General features: G+C 44.3%; 1 protein-coding gene across 1 annotated transcript in view; it reads right to left on the reverse strand.

Annotated features, from left to right (window-relative positions):
• Positions 1–561: 561 nt before the first annotated feature.
• METAP1D (methionyl aminopeptidase type 1D, mitochondrial) overlaps positions 562–18,782 on the reverse strand; it is a 169,503-nt gene continuing 151,282 nt past the window's right edge. Inside the window, exons 8-10 of the mRNA XM_040441220.1 lie at positions 3,536–3,583; positions 865–943; positions 562–720 (exon numbers count right to left, since the gene is read on the reverse strand). Of these exons, the coding sequence (XP_040297154.1) occupies positions 639–720; positions 865–943; positions 3,536–3,583 (209 nt within the window). The 3' untranslated portion in view covers positions 562–638. The remainder of the gene's footprint in view (positions 721–864; positions 944–3,535; positions 3,584–18,782) is intronic.

The following is an 18,782-nucleotide window of genomic DNA, read 5'->3' on the forward strand; positions in this document are numbered from 1 at the left end:
AAAAAAAAACGGTCATGTGAAAGAGGCCTTAAGTCCTCTTCTGTTCCGTTATTCCACAAAACATATCCGTATGGTTTCCGTATGCGATCCTTTTTTTGCGGATTGGAAACAGAAACAGTAACTTATTAATCACAAAACACATGAGCGATATAGGCTGGGCATAGCATTTCTACAGTATGGATCCGCAAAATACGGATGAAATACGGATGACATACGGATGTGTTCCGTGTGCGTTCCGTATTTTTTGTGGACCAATTGACTTGAGTGGGGCCTCGGACCGTGATTTGCGGACAATAATAGGAAATGCACTACTTTTTTGTGGAACAGAAATGGAATGCACACGGAGTACCTTCCGTTGTTTTTGCGGACCCATTGAAGTGAATGGTTCCACATACGGTTCGCAAAAAAATAAACGGAAGCGTAAAGAAAATACGTTGGTGTACATGAGCCCTAAAGTGCAGTTTTGCAGGTAGGATCTGGAGGTTGTATAAATATAGAAAACCTATTGGTCCTATAACGATGTATATGGAGTGTGCAGAAGCGACAGAATCATTTTGCACATGAATTCTATCAGACACAATGTTAGTCATTTTTTTCTTTATTTGACATATGACATATGCATCCATCCTGCGACAAGCTCAGTCCAATTCTTCGTCCAGTTTCGTCAAGATTTCAGCCCCTTTGGAAGCGATGACAATTGTGTGCTCAAACTGGGCTGATCTAAAAAAATAAAATACACAACAGAGGTGAAAAAACGCAAATAAAAAAACGCAACAGACATAAACGACCATGCACGCTGGACAACAATATAAAGCATGTGTAGTCCGTTATCCGGGAGCTAAATGGTTAACACAATGAAGCCACCTTTTCTTATCCACTGACACCGCCGTCCATTTGTCCTTGAGGATCTTAAAGTCAGGAGCCCCTTCCATAATAATAGGTTCTGAAATTAAGAAAATAGGTTTAATTTCTATAAAAAAAAAAAAAAAAGCTTTGTGGAGGAGGATAGGAGCTAAGCAGCCACACTGGGGTTAAAACTCTTCTGCTTGGTTAACTCATTCAGAACCTATATATGAAGGATGCAAATGACAAGCAGGCACCGGGGATTAACACTCCAATCATCAGCATTCAGGGGGACTACTCCCCCCATGTATCCAGATGAAATCAATCGTCTGTCTGGACTGGAACATCGCCTATAGAACACCAGGGCAGCTGGAGGGATCCACAGTGATGCAAGGAGGGCAGACACCACGCTGGCACTTGTAGTCCCCCCAGCAGCTGGAGAGCCACAGGTTGGCTATATTTAGCCTAGAGGTTAATGATGAAGTAAACAGGACACAAGCAGCTGTTAGCCCAGTGTTAGAGGTCGCAGGGATCAAGGGTGGTGATTGCCCCCCTGGTAAATGCTCACAGCTGTGCCATCTTTAGGGGCTGGGCGCTTGATGAGAGGATACCTGCTGCAAGATGTGCTGTGAGGAGCACAGGGCAGGGATTTCTGGAGACACAGATTGCACCAGGGGAACAGGATTATTTTCCAAATTATTCAAACAAACACGGATGATTTTAGGCTGCAGGTGGACTGCAATGCACTAAGGGTCCATTCACACGTCCGCAATTTAGTTCCGCCTTTTGCGGAACGGAATTGCGGACCCATTCATTTCTATGGGGCAGCACGGACACGGAATTGCAGACCTGCACTTCCGGGTCCGCAATTCCGTTCCCGAAAAAAATAGAACATGTCCTATTCTTGTCCGCAATTGCGGACAAGAACAGGCATATTCTATTAGTGCCGGCGATGTGCGGTCCGCAAAATGCGGAACACACAATGCTGCTGTCCGTGTTTTGCGGAAAACGCATTGCACCCGCACTGAATCCTGACGCATTCATTTCTATGGGGCTGCGCACACGAGCGGTGATTTTCACGCATCACTTGTGCGTTGCGTGAAAATCGAAGCAAGCTCTATATTGTGTGTTTTCCACGCAACGCAGGCCCCATAGAAGTGAATGGGGCTGCGTGAAAATCGCAAGCATCCGCAAGCAAGTGCGGATGCAGTGCGATTTTCACGCACGGTTGCTAGGAGACGATCAAGATGGAGACCCGATCATTATTATTTTCCCTTATAACATGGTTATAAGGGAAAATAATAGCATTCTTAATACAGAATGCTTAGTACAATAGCACTGGAGGGGTTAAAAAAAATTAATAAAAATTTAACTCGCCTTAATCCACTTGATCGCGCAGCCCGGCTTCTCTTCTGTCTTCTTCTTTGCTGTGTGCAGGAAAAGGACCTGTGGTGACGTCACTCCGGTCATCACATGATCCATCACCATGGTAAAAGATCATGTGACGGACCATGTGATGACCGGAGTGACGTCACCACAGGTCCTTTTCCTGCACACAGCAAAGAAGACGACAGAAGAGATGCCGGCTGCGCGATCAAGTGGATTAAGGTGAGTTAAATCATTTTTAATTTTTTTTAACCCCTCCAGCGCTATTGTACTATGCATTCTGTATTCAGAATGCTATTATTTTCCCTTATAACCATGTTATAAGGGAAAATAATACAATCTACAGAACACCGATCCCAAGCCCGAACTTCTGTGAAGAAGTTCGGGTTGGGGTACCAAACATGCCGATTTTTCTCACGCGCCTGCAAAACGCATTACAATGTTTTGCACTCGCGCGTAAAAATCGTGCATGTTCCTGCAACGCACCCGGACCTTTTCCCGCAACGCCCATGTGAAAGAGGTTTAAGGCCTCTAACACTGCCGTTTTTTTTTTCTATTTTGCGGGCCGTTTTTTGCGTTCCGTATACGGAACCATTCATTTCAATGGTTCCGCAAAAAAACTGGAATGTACTCCGTATGCATTCCGTTTCCGTATTTCCGTTGACAGATAGAACGTGTCCTATTATTGCCCGCAAATCACGTTCTGTGGCTCCATTCAAGTCAATGGGTCCGCAAAAAAAACGAAACACATTCGGAAATGCATCTGTATGTCTTCCGTATCCGTTACGTTTTTCCGTATGGCATATACAGTATACAGTAATTACATAGAAAAAATTGGGCTGGGCATAACATTTTCAAAAAACGGAACGGATATGGAAGACATACGGATGCATTTCCGTATGTGTTCCGTTTTTTTTTGCGGACCTATTGACTTGAATGGAGCCACGGAACGTGATTTGGATGGAACGGAAAAACGGAAACGGAATGCATACGGAGTACATTCCATTTTTTTTGCGAAACCATTGAATGGTTCCGTATACGGACCATATACAGAACGCAAAAAAGGGCCCGCAAGACGGAAAAAAAAACGGTAGTGTGAAAGAGGCCTTATTAACAAGGATAGGACTGTTCAATTCTGTTCCTCAAAATGCGTAATCCACACGGCCGGTATGCGTGTTTTGCGGTTTCCCAGATGTGCATAAGCCCTACATATATATCATCTTTTTATCATGATGCAGGAATTATGTCATGATTATGGTGACATTTTCAATGATATAGTAACATATAGTATAGGGATTATACTGACCTATAGTAAATGCCATTCCTTCTTCCATTTCCATGTCATTAACATTTGCTAAAAAAAAGAAATAAAAATAACATTTGCATACATTTGAGAACAGAGACAATGACATGTATTCTCTCAGGTAGTTGTGTCACCTCTACCATTGGTTTATTATAAAAGGCACATGCCGCCGGTAATAAATTATAGCAATAGTCTTCAGACTTCATCTATTTAGGCCATGGCAGTGTCATTATAAACGTACATATCCGTCATTTAGATATATTTGATATACATTCTTTACATCAATCTGGAGATGGGCGTTAAAGACTTTACTTTGACTGTATTTTTGTTTCGTATCCAATCCGCATTTTTTGTGGATCGCACGCGGACCAATATATCTCTATGGGGCCGTAAAAAAATGCAGACAGCACATGGATGTCATTTGTGCGCTGTCCGCTTCTGTGCTGCGTGCCGCAAATGATAGAACATGCCCTACTCTTGTCTGTTTTGCAGACAGAATAGGCATTTCTACAATGTGGGCCGAGAAAAGTGTGGAATACACATGGCTGGTAGCCGTATGTTGCAGGATCCATGGTTTGCGCAAAACGGATATGATCATGTGCAGGAGGCCTTAGGCTACATGCACACAAACGTATTTTGTTTCCATGTCCGTTCTGTTTTTTTTGCGGATTGGATGAAGACCGATTAATTTCAATGGGTCCGCCAAAAATTCGGACAGCACACTGTCCGCATCTGTATGGCCATTCCGTAGCACAGCAAAAAATATAGAGCATGTCCTATTCTTGTCTATTTTGTGGACAAGGATAGGCATTGTTACAAACATTGCTCATGTGCACAGCCCTATTGAAATGAATGGGTCAGGATTCAGTGCGGGTGCAATGCGTTCACCTCACGCATTGCACCCGCACGGAATACTTGCCCGTGTGAAAGGGGCCTTAGGCTGAGACTACAGAAACTTCCCTTTGAAAGGCGCTTTTAGGTTGGGGCTACCACAGGACTTTTTTTGACAAAACTTCCCCTCAACTTTTTAACTCCATGTTTTTGTTACTGGTATATCTGTGACACAGTGATTATGGACATACCTGTACATGCACATTAGTGCTTTCCTATATAAAAATCTATGCCTGACCAGAACTGTTTAGGGATAAAGGTTATTATTTTTGTAAAATATTGATTTCTTGTATCTCTTATAGGAGGCAACAAGTAGACCCTAGTGGTTCAACAGAACAAAATTTATATTACTATACAGTTCTATGGCAATCTAAGGCTTGGGTCACTGTACTGCCAACAACTTGCCATTTTATGGCCATATGCTACTGACCTTGGCCTAGAACTTGCGAAAGTGACAATTTTATGGTTGTTTGCAACTGCAAGAGCATAACTACCAAAGAAGAAGCTGCACCGAGGAAGACAAGGAAGACAATTTTGAGTTACATTACCCCATCTGAAGTTACCTAACTCAACTTTTGAGAATACAACTTGTGGGGGTGATTTATAAAACTGGTGTAAAGTAGAACTGGCTTAGTTGCCCCTAGCAACCAAACTGGAACATCAATGAGCATAGTTTATATTATTATTTGTACAGGGTTGCTTTAAAGGGGTCTTCCAGGCTCCACTTACTAAGGGTGCATTCACACAGGTGTATATATTTTGCAGTCGGCATAAAAAACGGATGACGCCTGTGTGACGTCCGTGTTGCATCCATTTTTTTGGGCGGATCCATTGTAACAATGCCTATTCTTGTTTTCAAAACGGAGAAGAATAGGACAGGTTCTATCTTTTTGGGAGGACTACGGAACGGATTGGATGCGGACCATAAATATGGTCGTGTGAATGGGGCCTAAGGCTCATTTGACCCACTACATGTGTAACATTATAAGTATATTTTTCGCTGTACAATTATCCAGTTATTAGACAGGGGGGGGGGTGTCTCAGACTACCCCCCCTGAAGCCACTGTAGTTACATATCACAGCTTTGTCCTAATGAGGCTGAGCTAAAAAGCAGCCAAAGAGTATGGACTGTGTAAAAGAAATAGCCGGTAAGCATCCACTGTTAGTACTTACATATCATTATTTTCTACCTCCTGACTGGAAGATTGCTTTAAAGGGAACCTGTCACCAGTTTTATGGTGTCCTAACTAAGGGCAACATAAATAAGTGACTGATTCTCTTAGCAAAATGCTGGGTCACTTTCTTTAATTGACCCAGTCAATCTGCCAACATCTTGTATTGAAAAGCTCCAGCTGATAATGATGAGTCCTGAATATTCATGAGCTCCTGACTCTCCCCGCCCACCTGCTGCTGAATGACAGTTATTTTCCATATGAATCAGCAGCAGGTGGGCAGGGGAGTGGCTATAGCTGTTAATTAAAGGGAGTCTGTCACCTCCATATGGCCATATACAGTGCTTACATGGCTCTGTAGCACACCTATACAGGATTGTAATGGTACCTTTGTTCTTTTCTTTAGACTTGCACAAGTAGGAAAAACGAAGTTTAATTCATATGCAAATGAGCACTCGCAAGTGCCCAGGGGCGGCGTTCAGTGTGTAGGTGCCCAGGGGCGGCGTTCAGTGTGTAGGTGCCCAGGGGCGGCGTTCAGTGTGTAGGTGCCCAGGCTGCTCTGCCTTCTTTTCACTTTACTCCTCCCCTATCACGGTCGGCGTGGCTATCACATACGTGACACAGAGGGAGGGAACGAGGAAGGCCCTGCCCAAGTGAGAGGGAAGATGGTGACCCCTGACTCACCTGGCGGCTGGCACCTGGCTGCCCTGACGTCCCTAGACGGGTTCCTCACCCGTACGCCGATCACGTGCCTAAAGCCCTGGCTTTCCCTGAGCTGAGCCCTAGATAGTGAACAGGGCGATGGGAACACTAGTCCGCACCACTAGCTCTAAGGGAAAACACCAAGGGGAGGACAGACAACACAGACTCAACATATAATCCCAGATGGGCGACAACAGGAGACAACAATAAGCCCAACAGGGATCCGGAGGGTAGCACTCTGGAACGACAACCAGGTTTCACAACTCCAGTGGGTCAGTATAGATGTCCAGGCAGGAAGCTCTATAACTGGCAACTAGAGAAGTGTGAGGGGAGAATATAAGGAGGTAGGGAGTGGCAGACAAGAAACAGCTGAGGAGGAGAAGCTACGGATCCCTGAGTGAGACAAAAAGGATAGCAAGGCAAACACAGAAAACAATCACTAAGAAACAACGTGATCTTTAGATATAGAGCGCGCAGCCACCCGCTGCGACTTCCTGACCCCGGGTATAACGGAGTCAGACGTGGCTCTTGATACCCTCGTGACATCCCCAGTCTCTGCCTTTGCCCTATCGATGAGGCAAGAGACTTGGAGGGCGGGCGAAGGCAGAGACTGGGGAGGAGTAAAGTGAAAGGAAGGCAGAGCAGCCTGGGCACCTACACACTGAACGCCGCCCCTGGGCACCTACACACTGAACGCCGCCCCTGGGCACCTACACACTGAACGCCGCCCCTGGGCACCTACACACTGAACGCCGCCCCTGGGCACTTGCGAGTGCACATTTGCATATGAATTAAACTTCGTTTTTCCTACTTGTGCAAGTCTAAAGAAAAGAACAAAGGTACCATTACAATCCTGTATAGGTGTGCTACAGAGCCATGTAAGCACTGTATATGGACTCAATGACATCACACCGGACTCCAATCAGCTCATTAGCATGCGGCATCTTTGTGTGTATAATATGAGGTAACCATCTGTCACACCAGTAAGTGAATACATCTAAGGCACTTTTTAGTAGTTAATGATTGTATATAATTAGTTAGATTATAATCAAATATCCACATGACAGGTTCCCTTTAAGTAGGTTAAACAGCAGAATATCAGTAAGGCCCCTTTCACACGGGCGAGTATTCCGCGCGGATGCGATGCGTGAGGTGAACGCATTGCACCCGCACTGAATACCGACCCATTCATTTCTATGGGGCTGTTCACATGAGCGGTGATTTTCACGCATCACTTGTGCGTTGCGTGAAAATCGCAGCATGCTCTATATTCTGCGTTTTTCACACAACGCAGGCCCCATAGAAGTGAATGGGGTTGCGTGAAAATCGCAAGCATCCGCAAGTGGTGCGATTTTCACGCATGGTTGCTAGGTGTCAGTCTATTCACTGTATTATTTTCCCTTATAACATGGTTATAAGGGAAAATAATAGCATTCCGAATACAGAATGCATAGTAGGTGATCAATTGAGGGTTAAAAAAAAAATAAAAAATTAACTCACCTTCTCCTCTTGTTCGCGTAGTTCCCGGTCTCTTCTTTACTTCTTTAATGATGAACTACCGGCTAGGACCTGTGGTGACGTCAGATCACATGCTCCAATCACATGGTCCATCACCACGGTGATGTACCATGTGATTGGAGCATGTGATCTGACGTCACCAAAGGTCCTTTAGCCCACAGCTCATCATTAAAGAAGTAAAGAAGAGACCGGGAACTACGCGAACAAGAGGAGAAGGTGAGTTAATTTTTTTTTTTTTTTTAACCCTCAATTGATCACCTACTAAGCATTCTGTATTCAGAATGCTATTATTTTCCCTTATAACCATGTTATAAGGGAAAATAATAACACCTACACAACACCGAACCCAAGCCCGAACTTCTGTGAAGAAGTTCGGGTTTGGGTACCAAACATGCGCGATTTTTCTCACGCGAGTGCAAAACGCATTACAATGTTTTGTAACGCAACGCATCCGCACATTTTCCCGCAACGCCCGTGTGAAAGAGGCCTAAGGCTCCATTCACACGTCCGCAATTTCGTTCTGCATTTTGCGGAACGAAATTGCGGACCCATTCATTCCTATGGGGCAGCATGATGTGCTGCCCGGACACGGAATTGCGGATCCGCACTTCCAGGTCCGCACTTCCGTTCCGCAAAAAAATAGAACATGTCCTATTCTTGTCCGCAATTGCGGACAAGAACAGGCATATTCTATTAGTGCCAGCAATGTGCGGTCCGCAAAATGCGGAACGCACATTGCCACTTTCCGTGTTTTGCGGCTCCGCGGCTCCGTGTATCCGCAAAACACGTTGCGGACGTGTGAATGGAGCCTAAGGCCTCATTCACACGTCCGTGGTTTGGTTCCGCATCCGAGCTGCATTTTTTGGGGCTCGGGAGAGGGCTTATTCACTTCAACGGGGCCGCAAAAGATGCGGACAGCACTCTGTGTGCTGTCCGCATCCGTTGCTCCGTTCCGTGGCCCCGCGGACAAGAATAGGCGTTTTTCGGACAAGAATAGGCATTTCTATAAAGGGCCGTCCGTAAATTGCGGAAGACACATGGGCGGCATCCGTGTTTTGCGGATCCGCAATTTGCGGACTGCAAAACACGGCGCGGTCATGTTTACAAGCCCTTAATAGGAGATCTTAAAGGGAGTCTGTCACCAGGAAATTCACCAGGCACAATGACTTGCAGGGCTAGCTCAGCTGAATATAAGGCTACATTCACACAAACGTATTTTGTTTCTGCGTCCGTTGCATTTTTTTTAGCGGCTAGGATGCAGACCTATTCATTTCAATGGGTCTGCAAAAAAAAAAATGCGGCGAGCACACCGTGTGCTATCCGCATCCTTATGTCCATTCCGTAGTATGTCAGTTTTGAAGACAAGGATAGGCATTTTTACAATGTATCCGCAAAAAAAACGGATGCCATATGGACGTCATCCGTTTTTATTGCGGATCTGCAATTTGTGGACCGCAAAACACATACGGTCGTGTGAATGTAGCCTAAGGAATATACTTTTCAGCCATATGCAAATTAGTGGTTAAGAGCAGTGAGGGTGGACCTAAGCAACTCTGTGTACCCTTACTCCTTCTGCTTCCTCTCCTTCTGTAAGAACTGGGCACTCTCAAGCAAAAGGAAGTGGCTGGCAGAGGAAGCCATTTTTCTCAGCAGTGCGGGCACATCTGAACATGAAACCACCACAGATGCCTTTAGCTGCTAAGTTTCATAGGTACAAATCTGCTGACAGATTCCCTTTAAGCCTCACTTTTCTTGGCATTTAGGGTCCATTCACACGTCCGTGTGTGTTTTGCGGATCCACGGACCGCACATCGCCGGCACTTAATAGAAAATGCCTATACTTGTCCGCAATTGTGGACAAGAATAGGACATGTTCTATATTTTTCGGGATTGGAATTGCGGACCCGGAAGTGCGGATCCGCAACTCCGGATCCGGGCAGCACATCGTGCTGCCCCATAGAAATGAATGTGGGTCCGCAATTCCGGATGCGGAACGAAATTGCGGACGTGTGAATAGACCCTTATAGATAAGGTGCTCAGGTGAGCATACCTGTAAACATTCCACATGTCATTATTTTCTGCAATATTACTCGTCTATAAATTTTCCAAATATATGATGACGTATCCATTAGTAGTTGCATAAAGCCTCATTCACACGTCTGTGTCCGTGCTCAAATCCGTGAGAAGGTGGTCAGTGATGCATCTGTGAAGCTGTCCGTGAAGGATCCGTGTGTCATCCGTGTTTCACTGACACTGAACAGCTGAAAAATAATTTTCAAAGCATCTCTTCCTAATGATCAGTGAAATAGTACATGTATCCGTGCATAAAAAAACGGACCCACGGACCGCGCTAAAACACTGGTGTGTGAATACATACATTAAAATAAATGGGGACGTGTGCTGTCTGTGGAGAACGCGAACAGCACACGTCCGTGGAACACTGACGTGTGAAAAAGGCTTAAGACATGAACTTTGTCAAAGATGGTTGAGGTGACCTGCTGTGAAGAGTTGTCCAGAAGATTCCCTACACCACCTGCTTGAAATGCTGACCCTGCACACCTGGCTCCACAGGTTCTTGCTGCACAGGTAATATTGTAACCCTTGCCTGCTTAAGATTTTATCAGACCTTGCAACTCACATGCTCATAGTAGACACTGGAAGATTATATAGTCACGTGCTGTGGTGATTTGCATATCTCATCTCAACAACTCCTCTCCATAGGACATATGGACCTTGTTCTGGAGGAAATGGATCATCAATGGGAGCAGCAGCCATTGGCCTCTTGCAGCTGTGACTCTCATATTAAAGGGGTCGTCTTTAATGATAACTTTTAAATAGGGATTCTGCTGAAAGGACATTTGAATCAGTGAGTAATGGTACACTGAATGTTTCAGAGATGTATTCATCCTCTTGGTGGTAAACGGGCCCTCTGTGCAGGACATTTTCCTAGAAATCTCCTTCTTTGCATGTCTGTGTATCCACTTGTTTCTACAATGCAAATTTGCAAGATAAACCATTGCTACTGGAAAACATCTGTATTGTTTCAAAGTTCAGTATAATCACAAGTTCACAACCTTGCTAGATCTGTGCCTTGCATTGTCTCTTGCTTTATATAGAAACCACTTGTACACCGATGCCAAGTTTTTGGACTGGACTGAATCCATGCATGAAGTAGGAACCGTTTCATTTATGTGTTCCTTACGAGCACCACTTTCAACTTTGTGTCACTGTCATCCAAGAATGGATTAGCACACTTGAATACAGGCTTAGTTTCTCAAACCCAAGCCTTTTTATCATGTCATATCCAGGGAAGTAGATTTAGATGTAGTATTTTCTCAAAGAGCAAGTCCAAGATTTAATGGGGTCCGAGTGTGTGGCATTTGCAACCTGTCCATCACTCTTTCCATCAACAACATTGATGCAGTCATTGTGATGTGTGCAGAGAAAGGACATGAGCACTAAAACCCTATGAAAATAAGGGGGAAACTCCGATAACAGAGGCAGAGAGCCTGAAAATAGGGGACTCAAAGCACAGACTCTCACTAGTTTTATCTTCTGACATATCTCGAAAATGTGCCAGGAGTTGTCTAGAGGTATACCTTTACTTTAAATATTCAAGGGATCAATGTATGACCATAGGTCTACTAAAAAGAGTGCATATGTCCTCATTCCTCAGCTAAAGAGCTTTGGATTGATGGTAGTCCCTGTGTTGGTCCAATACTGAGCCATCCATGAGCTGTGTAGTCAAGTCAAAGACTCCTCATGTTGGCAATGTCCATTGCACATCATCTATTATGCTTGGGGCAAAAACTGCCCTCAAAAGCATTAACATTAAAGACAACCCTTTGTCATTATGTTACCTGATACCAAGGAAGGGGGAGGGGGAGTTTGCTCACCAGACTATCCTGCTAAATGTATAGTAGGATATGGATTTAATTTTGTACATGTCTAAACCTATGGCATTGGTCTGCTTTCAATGCATGTGTGCAGCCACTGTATATAGTGCTAGTAACCAAGCTCTGGGAAATGTAATTACCAAACCACTAGAAAGCATTATAAAGAATTAGAAAAAGTCACAGAGGCTTATCATTCCTTTCTTCGTGGACACTGGACCATACCTCTAGAGAAGTAAATCAGAGATTCACACTTGAAGACACATAAGACCTCCAATCCTTCATCATGGGACTACAGTGTATAATATTCCTCATTATTAAATTAAGAAGAAGTCACAAGCACTGTAAATTGAGATGCATATCACACTCTTCCCACTGATCAATTCACCATACATGTCATCACTATTTAATTTACATGACCTCATCTTCATTATAGCATGCCGTTCATGATGCTATGAAGAACCAGACAGGGCTGGCACGTACACAAATCAGCGGTTTCCTCCTATCTTACATGATACCGCCTCAGTTTCATAATGACCCATACTGAAAAACTAAATTCTGCTGGTTTTAGCATACTTTCAACTCGCAGCTACATGCATTAATGTAGTAGACTCTAACATCTTTCTAAGGGCTCATGCCCATGAACGTATTTTTTGTCTGCATCCGATCTGCATTTTTGTGGGTCGGATGTAGACCCAGTCCTTTCAGTGGGGCCCCAAAAGATGCGGACAGTTCCGCAAAAATATAGAACATGTCCTATTCTTGTCTTTCATTGCAGACAAGGCTACGGCAGTTCTATTATGGGTCGGACATTCCATTCCGCAAAATGCGGCATGCACACGGCCGGTGTCACAGCCAGTTCTGTGAGAAGGTCTGGCAGACGTTCTTCTCTACCTCTTGTATGATGTTCTTTGTTTTGGTTTCACTTTCTCATCTCCTTTCCTTCTGCCAGGTGTCACTTATTTAGACAAATCATCTTTCTTTATATTCCCTCCCATACTGCCTCACTTTGCGGTTTATACTACTTCCTGGATGAAGTGTTCACTGCTGGAGGCTGCTTCTGCTGTTTGCTCAGATAAGTCCTTTACTTTATTGTGTTTCCTTGCTGGATTGATTCTAGGTGACCCTGACTCCGTCCGTATTAAGTGCAGGGAGCCGGTGGTCGTGTCCCCTCACTATTATAGGGTTTTCAGGTGTCACACAGACTTAGGTACGTGGGCATGCAATCGTCTACCATCGATACCCTTGCATGTGCATAGCAGTCAGGGAGAGCTCTTAGGGTTTTATAGGGCTCACCTATAAGCTCCTTAGTTTGGGATCTAGCCAGTCGCTCGTTTATTCATAAGTTCCAGCTATCTGCAAACTTCACCCGTGACATTATAAACCGCCATAACCATTTTAAGCATGGATCCGGTTTCAGCCTTGATTGACCGCATGCAAGGTCTTTCGCTGGAGGTAGCAGATCTCCGTAAAACTGTGTCTCAGTTTCAGGTGACCGGTTCTGCTGGCGTTCATGGAGTTTGTTCCGAGCCCAAGATCTCGCTTCCGGATACATTCTCCGGGTAGTGAGAATTTTGTTCGCTTTGTTTTCGCCTACTTCACCATTCCTCTGGTGATGAGGAGCAGAGGGTGGGGATCATCATCTCGCTGCTCAGGGATAACGCTTAGTCTTTCCGCTGCCGGTGGGGGCACGGCCCCTCCGATTGGTGGATTAATTTTTTTGTAGCCCTGGGGCAGATATATGATGACCCGGATCGTATTGCTCTGGCTGAATCTAAACTGCGTTTTTTATGCCAGGGTAAACACTCCACAGAGATATATTGTTCTGAATTTCGGAGATGGGCAGCTGATACTGGTTGGAATGATGCTGCACTCCAAAGTCAATTTTGCCATGGTCTTTCGGAAAGATTGAAAGATGCATTCGCTTTTCATGAGAGACCAGCGTCGTTACAGTCAGCCATGTCTCTAGCTGTTCGTATTGACAGGCATCTTAGAGAGAGAGAGAGGAGACTACTCTTTCCTGTCATATTCAGCCCAAGGACAGTGGGGCTGTCTCATTCAGTGCGCAGGGGTCTCAGTCTGTCTCAATCCCCTCTGAGGAGGAGGCCATGCAGCTGGGTTTGCTTGCCTCTGATAGTAGAGGATTCAGCTCTCAGAGGAGGGTTTGTTTCTGTTGTGGGGGTATAAATCATTTAGCTAATGTTTGCCCCTCTAGGAGATTCATGAAGTTTTCTGAGGGTAATAAAAACAAAACAAAACAAAAAAACCCCTCTAAAACCTTTCCATTTGCTACTATTAGCAAGGTTGATGCGGAAATTGAAGGTTTGCCATTTGCTTGTAGTTCCCGTTTTCTCCTACCTGCCAGGGTGGCGCTAGACAGCAAGAACATTGTTTGTGAGATTTTTGTAGATAGTGGAGCAGCTGTCAATCTCATTGATAGTCAATTTGCAACAACGCATGGTTTCCAGGTATGCACTTTGGAAAAAGATATACCTGTTTTTGCTATCGATTCCGCTCCACTTTCTCAAAGATCGTTAAAGGGCATAGTTCACAATATCCGTTTGACTGTGGGTGATGCTCATGTTGAGGATATGTCATGTTTTGTCTTAAGCAGATTACCTACTCCTCTAGTGTTGGGGCTACCCTGGCTCACTAAACATAACCCCACCATTGATTGGCAAGCAAGGCAAATAAATGTTTGGAGTGAGTTTAGCAGAGAGAATTGCTTCACGGCATCTCTTTCAGAGGTTTCTACCAAGACTGTGCCATCTTTTCTCTCTGAATTTTCGGATGTGTTTTCCGAGTGGTGTCCAGGAGTTGCCCCCTCACCGGGAGTACGACTGCCCTATTAATCTCATCCCAGGCGCCAAGCTGCCAAAATCACGACTATACACTCTCCCCCAACCTGAAAGGGTCGCTATGCGTACTTATATCTCTGAGAGCCTGAGAAAGGGACACATCCGACCCTCGAAGTCACCTGTTGCTGTTTTTTTTTTGTTAAGAAAAAAAGATGCTTCTTTAAGACCTTGTCTGGATTTCAGGGAGCTGAATCATATCACGATTCGTGACCCATATCCACTTCCTCTGATCCCGGACCTGTTTAACCAGATTGTTGGGGGCTAAAGTTTTTTCTAAGTTGGATTTAAGAGGGGCATACAACCTAGTCAGGGTCAGGGAAGGGGACGAATGGAAGATGGCCTTCAATACCCCTGAGGGTCATTTCGAGAATTTGGTTATGCCCTTTGGTTTGATGAATGCTCCGGCCGTCTTCCAACATTTTGTGAACAACATTTTTTATCATTTAATGGGGAAATTTGTACTGGCGTATCTAGATGACATTTTGATTTTCTCTCCTGATTTCAAGACTCATCGGGACCACCTATGTCAGGTCTTGCTGATTCTGAAGGAGAATAAATTGTACGCTAAACTGGAAAAATGTGTGCTTGCGGTTCCGGAGATTCAATTTCTTGGTTTTCTTCTCTCCGCTTCTGGTTTTCGGATGGACCCTGAGAAGGTCCGCGCTGTGCTTGATTGGGAGTTTCCTGAGAATCAGAAGGCGCTGATGCGGTTTTTGCCAATTATTACAGAAAGTTCATTTTGAATTATTCCTCTGTTGTTAAGCCACTCACTGATATGACTAAAAAGGGGGTGGATTTTTCCTCGTTGTCAGTAGATGCGCTTAAAGACTTTTCTAGTATTAAAGAGAGTTTTGCTTCCGCTCCCATTTTGGTACAACCTGATGTCTCTCTACATTTTATTGTTGAGGTGGATGCTTCTGAGGTGGGTGTGGGTGCGGTCTTATCTCAGGGTCCCTCTCCTGCCAAATGGCGACCGTGTGCCTTTTTCTCAAGGAAACTATCCTCTGCAGAGAGAAATTACGATGTGGGAGATAGGGAGTTGTTGGCCATCAAATTAGCTTTTGAGGAATGGCGCCATTGGTTAGAGGGAGCCAGACACCCTATTACTGTGTTTACCGACCATAAGAATCTGGCCTACTTGGAATCGGCCAAGCGTCTGAACCCGAGACAGGCCAGATGGTCTTTGTTCTTTTCTAGGTTTAATTTTGTTGTTATGTTCTACCCTGGGGTTAAAAATGTGAAGGCGGATGCCCTGTCACATTGTTTTCCAGGAGGGGGGAACTTTGAAGACCTGGGTCCCATTTTGGCTGAAGGGGTGGTCGTCTCTGCTCTTTATCCTGATTTTCCTCGTCTTTGTCATTTATTTGGCAAAAGATTCAGGGTAATCTGAAGAGGATGAGTGAGAGATATAAGCGTGTGGCGGATAAGAGACATGTGCCTGGCCCGGACCTGAATGTGAGTGATCTGGTGTGGTTGTCTACAAAGAATATCAAACTGAAGGTTCCCTCCTGGAAGTTGGGTCCTAAGTTTATTGGGCCTTACAAGATCTTGTCCGTCATCAATCCCGTTGCCTTCTGTCTTGATCTTCCTCAGACTTGGAAGATCCATAATGTTTTTCACAAGTCCCTATTAAAACCTTATGTCCAACCCTCTTTGCCTCCTCCTCCGATTATTGTTAATTGTAATCTTGAATTTCAGGTCTCTAGGATTGTGGATACTCGCATTATCCGCGGTTCTCTTTAGTACCTCATTCATTGGGAGGGTTATGGTCCTGAGGAGAGGATGTGGGTCCCAGTGGTGGACATTAAGGCCACTCGTCTCATCAGGGCTTTCCATAGGTCTCATCCTGAGAAGGTGGGCTCTAAATGTCCGGAGTCCACCCGTAGAGGGAGGGGTACTGTCACCGCCAGTTCTGTGAGAAGGTCTGGCAGACGTTCTTCTCTACCTCTTGTATGATGTTCTTTGTTTTGGTTTCACTTTCTCATCTCCTTTCCTTCTGCCAGGTGTCACTTATTTAGACAAATGTCACTTACTTTATTGTGTTTCCTTGCTGGATTGATTCTAGGTGACCCTGACTCCATCCGTATTAAGTGCAGGGAGCCGGTGGTCGTGTCCCCTCACTATTATAGGGTTTTCAGGTGTCACACAGACTTGGGTACGTGGGCATGCAATCGTCTACCATCGAGACCCTTGCATGTGCATAGCAGTCAGGGAGAGCTCTTAGGGTATTATAGGGCTCACCTATAAGCGTCTTAGTTTGGGATCAAGCCAGTCGCTCGTTTATTCATAAGTTCCAGCTATCTGCAGTATGTGTGTTTTGCAGATCTACAATTTGCGGAGCGCAAAAGCAGCTGTGGATTGTGCATGAGCCCTAAGACAGTGAAACCTCTTTGAGGCAACCACTGAAAATTGTAATGAAAAATGGTCTTGTATGGGGTGGTCTTCACAAGGAGCAGGACAATATAGACAGAAGATGTAAAACTAAAAATCTATCACAGGAAAATTTGGTCTAGGTAAAGGGTGGTCTCTTGAAACAGGTGGTCTTCTAGAGAGTTTACACCATTAAAGAGCAAGCCATTACAATACTGGCAGGTGGACATCACAAAGTAGGGTTCTCCACTGAGGACACCGCTGTATAAGACCAGGTGTGTTCACATATATTCATTTGAGTAGCTGCATTTATAGCTGGTCACATCTTTCCCTGGCAAAAACATTGGTGGCTTCAATATTAAAAGGGTTATTTGTGATGAGACAACCCCTTTAAAGGTAAGTTAGAGTCATCATATCATTTCATAAAGATGATCCCCTGCAGAATACTAATAGGACAACACTGATGATGATCTGTGTATTAGCGCATTTCAGACATTCTTGCTGGAATAAACTGCACAGTGGTAATTATAACCATATGGTGCCACAATCTAGAAAATATGCTGTAACAGCAAATAATGAGTAAAAAAAACCGATACGTAACATATATAAACATGAATATTTTAGACGCAACTAGTCTTCTTTTCTGTTTGTTATTCCGATATTTTTGCTTTTACTCTTGTAGCTACTTGAAAACGGTCAACATGCAGCTGTTGACAGATCCATACATTTTTATTAAGTGTCTTTTTGTTTAGTACTTTGGCGCATCATAGTTATTGGGTTGATGGACTCATTAACCTCCTAAGGCTTCCTGAACTGTACTCTGTGGCAGGATGCGTATTGAAAAGAACAGGGTTGGCCTGGGGTTCCATGGGCCCATCACAGGAAATTAATCTCGGGGGCCAACCCCTATATCAGCAATGAAGTCAAATAGGTTTTGATTAGAGGAAATAGAACCTAGTGGCAATTGTGTCCAAAAGCAGCTCCAAATGTTTATTTTTCCTCTGGACTAATGGGCCCCACTAAGGTATCAGAGCCTGGTCCCATCGGAGGATTATCTGGTACTCTGGTGGGCTAGTCTGACGCTGCAAGAGAAGTACCTAGAAGCTTTTGTACAGTTTTCCAGGAGAGTCGTGTGTGGCTTTCTTCTCATGAAGGACACAGTTGATCTTGAGGATCACTTTATAAACCTACTAAGTTCTGTCAGTCCAAATCTCGGCAGTAGTCTGCAGAACTTTGCCCCCCCCCTTCCCAAACCATACTCAAACTGGAACATACAAATTGCCTGGGAAACACCATTTATTTTTAAAGTGCATTTTCTTTGGGCCCCAGCATTTTTTTGTACAAAGGCTTGGTCTTCTTCATCTTCTCTTCCGGAATGTCCAGAGTGTAAAAGGATGAGCTTTAATTGATTCAAGCTGCATGAGATAAATGTGTTGATATTGTGGAAGGCAGGTACGGTATGTGTCCATTCTTGTGATAACATGACATATAATGTGACAGGGCTTATGCCACAATATAAAAAAAGCAAACGGAGCAGAGGTCATCAGTTGCTCAGCATTTAAAGGGTATGTGTAATTTTGTCATGAAAAAATTTATTTTTTATTTTTGGCCTGACGAAGATGCAAGTCCTGCATCGAAACGTGTTGCCTTTTATTAATTAATTCTTGTTTTTTAACAATTGTCAATAAATGTTATAATTTTGTTATTCTGGCAGCTCTTGGGCACCTTTTTTTATTTTTACCTTTGTACCAGATTGATGGCATACTACTACTGCCCACTGTGAAGGCCAAGTTGCAGCCAGTGCCTATCACACTCTGATGCTTGTTACAGCACTGTGTCTGCCTTC

The sequence above is a fragment of the Bufo bufo genome, chromosome 7 (assembly GCF_905171765.1).
Source record: "Bufo bufo chromosome 7, aBufBuf1.1, whole genome shotgun sequence".
Lineage (NCBI taxonomy): Eukaryota > Metazoa > Chordata > Amphibia > Anura > Bufonidae > Bufo > Bufo bufo.